At 38.3% G+C, this 6252-nt stretch overlaps 1 protein-coding gene across 1 annotated transcript in view; it reads left to right on the forward strand.

Annotated features, from left to right (window-relative positions):
- Positions 1 to 2562, forward strand: part of PCSK5 (proprotein convertase subtilisin/kexin type 5) — a 297459-nt gene extending 294897 nt beyond the window's left edge. Inside the window, exons 36-37 of the mRNA XM_032774960.2 lie at positions 457 to 643; positions 1164 to 2562. Coding sequence (XP_032630851.1) covers positions 457 to 643; positions 1164 to 1567 — 591 coding nt within the window. The 3' untranslated portion in view covers positions 1568 to 2562. The remainder of the gene's footprint in view (positions 1 to 456; positions 644 to 1163) is intronic.
- Positions 2563 to 6252: the final 3690 nt, after the last annotated feature.

Below are 6252 nucleotides of genomic sequence, written 5' to 3' on the forward strand. Positions count from 1 at the left end.
ACCCTCCAAACCCCTTGATCTCAGCCCAGAGCACCCTCCTGCACCCCAAACTCTCATCCCCAGCCCCACCTCAGAGCCCACACACACCCCCAGAGCCCTCACCCCTCCACACACGCCCCAACTGCCTGCTCCAGCCTGGAGCCCTCTCCCACCACTGAATTCCTCATTTCTGGACCCATCACAAAGCCCTCACCCCATCCTGCACCCAACCCCCAATTTCGTGAGCATTCATGGCCCACCCTACAATTTCCATACCCAGATACGGCCCTCGGGCCAAAAAGTTTGCCCACCCCTGACCTAAATACTATGACTAAATCCTTGTCCCAACAAATTTTGCTGTTGATGTCCAAGGGACCAGGGTCTGTGCCCTTAGAGTACAACAGCATAAGATTGCCATCTCCGTGCTGAAATAGAAAAGGAAAGCAAATGTGGTTTGATTGTGTTCTGTGTCCCCAGAGAGACCAATCAGAATGTGAAAAATGCCATACCACCTGCGTAGAGTGTAAAGGGCCTGGACCCCTCAACTGCACTGTGTGTCCAGCTAACATGAAACTCTACCTAGATGAGGGCCGCTGTGTGCAGTGCTGTGATGGCTCTAATCTCACAGAAACCCAGGAGTGCTGCGACTGCCGTGAAACACAAGGTAGGACTGAGATGAAGAAAAATGTTGGTATTTAATGACCTTGTGGTCTGTTGGGTGTTTTGTTTCGTTTCGTTTCTTAAACTGATTTTCTTCTGAGCTGCAGACTTATCATTGCAGGGCTTTGCTGCATACAAATGCATTTCCAATACACCATAGCTGGAGTAGCTAGATACTCTCACTCACTGCTGCTATTTTAAAGGGTCAGATCCCAGCAGACAGCTTCCAAGTCTTCTCATAGTGTTTCATGATCTGGTTGAATGGGAAATACTTGTGCAAATAGGTAGCAAATTGAGGCATGCATTTTAAATTCAAGTCAAACTCACCCCTGGTGTAACTCCATTGTAGCTACTTTGAGTAGCTACAATGCTTTACCCCAGAGGTAAATTTGGTCCAACACATTTAAATTGTTAGTGGGTTTAAATGTTCTGTTAGACAGAATACATAAACTTTCACTTAAAACAAAGTCTCCATTTTAAGTATGTCATGTTATTCACATTTTTTGGTTATCTTTAACTTGCAGATGAGTGTGTATTACAGACCATTCTGAACCTACCAACTCAGAGCAAAGGGAAAACTGCTTTGTTTGTTGCTACCTCCATTTTGCTGATCCTCTGCATTGGAGCCATTGTATTCATCTGGAGAAGATCACGAGCCAAAGCCCAGACAGTATACAAAGGTGGGTACCAGAAGCTGACAGATCATTCAAAACCCTTCTCTTCTTACAAGAGCAACCACCATGAAAGTACCAGCTATCAAGATGATCAAGTGATTGAGTATAAAGACTGGGATAAAGAAGATGAAGATGATGATATTGTATATATGAGCCAGGATGGCACAGTCTATCGTAAATTTAAATATGGACTTCTGGAGGATGAGGAGGAAGATGAACTGGAATATGATGATGAAAGTTATTCATTTAGATAATTTTTTATTAATTTGTGTATTTTTCCTCTTTGCTGCCTTTCTCATTACATTTAATCAATTTAGTTAGGTTATAGGGGATATAAAATATTTTTTTTTCTGTATGACTGGGCTCAAGCAGAAATTTATGTTCATGGTAATTCTAAGAAAAAGGGATTTTTAGCTATACATATTGTGAAAGCAGAGTTGTTTCTAAACTTTTGTTTCCAAAACATTTTATAAATCCTTGATGGGTCTTTCAAGAAGCAGCACTCAAGAAATGGGTTGGCTAAAAGATTCTTTTTCTGTATACTCATGTGTGGAAATAAAATATTTTCTAGTATGTATCTGTAAGTGCATAGGTATATAGAACAGACACATGTATCCAACTAGCACTTGCCAATCACTTTTAAAAATATACTGATATAAACAAGACAGGCATATTTATCTACATGATAGATGTCCCTGGGATAGGATGTCACTTAATTGTTTATTTCTGTGTAATTAAAGTTTGTACTATAGTTCACATTATAATGTGATTTTGCATATTTTACTCTTTTTTCCTTTCATGGTATTATCCAAAGCACTGGTATGCCCCAAAATATGACACATTTCTATAACCTTTAAGTGCATTTCCTCAAAGATTTAATATTTCTGACATTTGATTTTAGATAAAATTTGAGGTCACTCTGACCCTATTCCAAGTAGAATGTATTGTTGTAGCCATGGCTTGAATGAAAAAAAAAGATAAAATATATCTGAAATTAACTCCTGATTCATTTTTATCTTAGTGAGTACACATTTTAAGCAATGTTTCATTTTGTACAGACTTATTTGGATTTAGTACAAAGAAGTGTTTAGTCTAGAAATATGTACGTGGAAAAAGCTCAAGATTACAGAGAACTGTCACAGAACAGACATGAAACAAAAGATTTATTAATCCTACTTTTCATATCTATCACAAATGGCTTTGGATGTTCAGATAATAGGAAAGGGAGTAATCAACACTGCACTGAAAAATGTAAACCGAAACAATGGACAATGATTTTTTTCATCATTATAAATTGCATAATTTATTGCATTATCTGAGATGATGCTAAACCTGGTTCCTTTATTGTGAAAGAATAAACTGAATCTTTGTACAAAAGCATGCCGAGAAGGCTGTTATTCACTAGTAATATGGACTTTTGGCTAGAACTGTGGACACTAGGCCTTAAGAGACCTGTGTTCAATGCTGCACTCTGTTACAAAGTTACTATGTGATTGTGGGCAAATCACTTACTTTCTCAGGCTCAGGTCCCCATCTGTAAATCAGGGCTAATACTTCTGTAACACTTGGGATTGTTAATTCATTAATGTTTGTGAGGAACTCAGATACTATGGTAAGGGATGCCATATAAAAACCTAGGTAATGCATTTAAGAGTCCTTGTCTCCTTACAATACACAATTGGTGTTTACACTTAGAGTATTTTTGGTTAACACTGATCAGAGAGCTTTAGAAATACTTGTGATGACCTGAAAGAAGCTGACTTTCAGTTTATTTCCAATATTCTTACTACTGTCATTTATTGGCTGGTTAAAGAAATGACGCTACAGAGCCCATTTCGCTCCCTCAGGGTGCACTCATGTATTTTAAATCTTCTCTGGGCCACTAGGCGTGTAGTCCCAATGGATGACAATTACCATAGATCTCCCCTACAGGAGGAATTTAGAGCTAAGTGAAATGTACCCACCTAACTCAGAATAGGGAACACCTGCCTTTCTCCTATTTATGCATGTCTGATGCTACATAGATACCATACAAAATATCCCAGGGAACACTTTACATTAGTACTATCACCTACATGTTATGCCTAGCAACCACAGTTAAACATTTGATTTAGGTAGTATATTAAATTCTGGCTTAAGTTAGGATTGTCAAATCAACAGCCCATTCACTTTATTAAGAGGAAAAAATCATTAGTTCAGGTATCTTTCCTACTTCCACCATTTCCCACCCCCACAAAACCCAGTCCAATGCCCACTGAAGTCAACAGCAATCTTGGACTGGGTTCTAATTATTTAAATCCTCATTGTCAAAGTGGGGTGTTGGAGATGCACATGCTGATTAATTACACATCTGAATTTGTAATACAAAAGTGGGCTGTTGTCTATGTATCTATTGTCCCCTGCTTTGAAAATTTGGCCTTCAGCCCTTTTCATTACAAACCCTTACTTACAAACCAGGGGAAGGATTAAAACCATTTAACATATTGCCCAACATAAATCAGTGATCTATAAATTATAGGAAAAGATGTAACAATAAGGTACTTTGAAAATAAAGATTTGACAAATCACTTTAAGTAAAAGCTCATTGTTGGTAAAAGTTCTCAAAACAAAACAAAGGGTAGAATAAGAAAAAACAGTGAAAACATAATATTTGAAGGGCCATACTGAGAAACACAACTATTCAAACAGTTTCCTGTTCACACCCTCTCATTTAACAATACCCTTATTTTAGTAGTGGTTTGTATAAATTGGCTGTAAGAATATGCTTTAACCTGAGACTGCCCTTATCAAATTTCAAAGGCTTATTTTAAGCAGTCCCTAGTACGCTTAATTATTGTAAAAAAATGTATGAACTGAGCAGCCTATAGGCTTTCAGTTCCAGCATGAAGAAAGGCTGGTGTTCAAAACTACCCAAATGACAAACTAATGGAAACGTCTTGCACAATATTCCTTTTTGAACTCCTGTAACTTAAAAAGGTCTTTGTTTTAAACTAAAAATGTGCAACTCACTGGTCCATTAGGTAGACCATATTTTTGAATAGATACCAAAATCACAATGGTTTTAATACACCTCTGAGAACCAGAAACCTTTGAGTTCTGCTTTTGGTTCTAGTCTGTACTGTTTCTGTGGCTTTGGGCATGTCACTTATCCCCAGAACCTCAAAAATATTTAAAGGCCTAACTCCAATGGGATATATTTAGGCACCTAATTCTAAAGAGTCTGCACTGTAAGCACAATGTAGAGGTTGAGGGCCAGATCCTCAAAGGTATTTAGGTACCTAACTCCCATTGGAGGTACAGATCTGCCTAATCCTTAGGTGCCTAAATATACCCCATTGGAATTAGGCACCTAAATACCTTTGAAAAATCTAGGCCTTAACCTCTACATCGTGCTTAGGGTACAGACCTGCCTAGTGTTTGGCTTTTGCCCTTCTGCATCCAGCTTGACTTGCCATCTATGGCTCTCTGGCTACCAAAATTTTTAATCTGTATCTCTTGACTGCCATGGAGATCTGTTCTTCCAGCTGCTGCAAGGCAAGAAAGAAGGCATAAAAAGCAGCATGAAGAGCTGCTTACTGTTACTATGAGACTGGAGCTGCAGAAGCAGAGCTGGGCCAGGCCTGGCCAGCAGAGAAGCAGCAAGAGGTGCCTTCCCCCTTTCCACAAGAGCAGTGCTTTTGGTTGAAAGAGGTGGGACAGGCTGCTGTGAGGAGAAGGCTGAGTTCTAAGAGCTCCTGGAAGAAGATTCTGATCTTGTGTTGGGTGAGTGAGATGGAAGAAATGAATTATGTTTTACAAGGTGGGAGAGAATTGATTTTGTGGAGGGGGAATGGTTTTGTTGAGGAGGGAATTGATTGTAGGGGTGAATACTTGATAAATGGTGTCAACAGGAGCTTGAGGGGAGGAAGCTTTGTAGTGGGGTGAGCGGGGTGTTTTGCAACAGGATAATGATCACCACAGCCATGTTTTGTTTTATTAGTTCTAAATTTCAGATTAATGCCTTTGAACTTTAGTTTTTAAAAAAATCAAAACTAGATGGTAAATGTGGCGGACACTAAAAAGCATCACTGAAAGTCAAGGATAGTCTCTGGTTTTAAAAGGGCTCTCTATCTATCAATAGAATGTACAGTCCCCAGTCAGGGCACTATTGTAGTAGGCAAGGATTTAAAAAAAATAAAGGATTAACTATTGATATTATCTAGCAATCTGGAGAAAAAATGTTGTAATTAAGTTTTCACTAGTGAAAGAGCAAGTGTTGTCATCCATTTAAAAAAGAAACAGCAAAAATCAATGTTGATTTACATCAATATGAAAAAGAGTAAGATTTGACCAAGAGAATTTTTACTAGGTTTTCATTAAAAATCTATCTTGTGGAAATACTATCCAGGAAGTAATAGTAGCTTCAGGTGAGTACAGTGTTAGTTATACAACATGGCAATAAATCCTTGACAGTAGAAATTTTGTGAATAAATAAAACCTAGTCCTAAGAATTTATGATGATAGGGATGGGTAGAAGGTGAAGATATATAATTTGCCAAATAGTAGGAAGACTTGCTAATAAAAGGTGACTTCACATGTTGTTGTGGAGTCTGCAGGGACTCTTGAAGAACAGCATGGAATTTTAATAAAACTTTTGGTACAAGATTCCAAAGCTCAGACACATGGGTCTACAGTTAGCAAGGTAGCTGTACCAATCTCCGTACGTACAACTTCACTTCTAATCAGTGTGAACAGGATTTTTCTTCTTTTTGTACAATCTCATTGCCCTCAACACAAAAAGCAGGTAGGGCCCTTTCATGACAAGAAAGAGTGAAGTCTGCTGTCTGCAAAGGAGTCAACTGAAGTAATACAAAACCCAACTTTAACTAGCTGATTTTATATATATCCATACTAGAAATTACCAGTAACCAGTGGTTCTCAATGTTGAACATTCACTACA

The sequence above is a fragment of the Chelonoidis abingdonii genome, chromosome 6 (assembly GCF_003597395.2).
Source record: "Chelonoidis abingdonii isolate Lonesome George chromosome 6, CheloAbing_2.0, whole genome shotgun sequence".
Lineage (NCBI taxonomy): Eukaryota > Metazoa > Chordata > Testudines > Testudinidae > Chelonoidis > Chelonoidis abingdonii.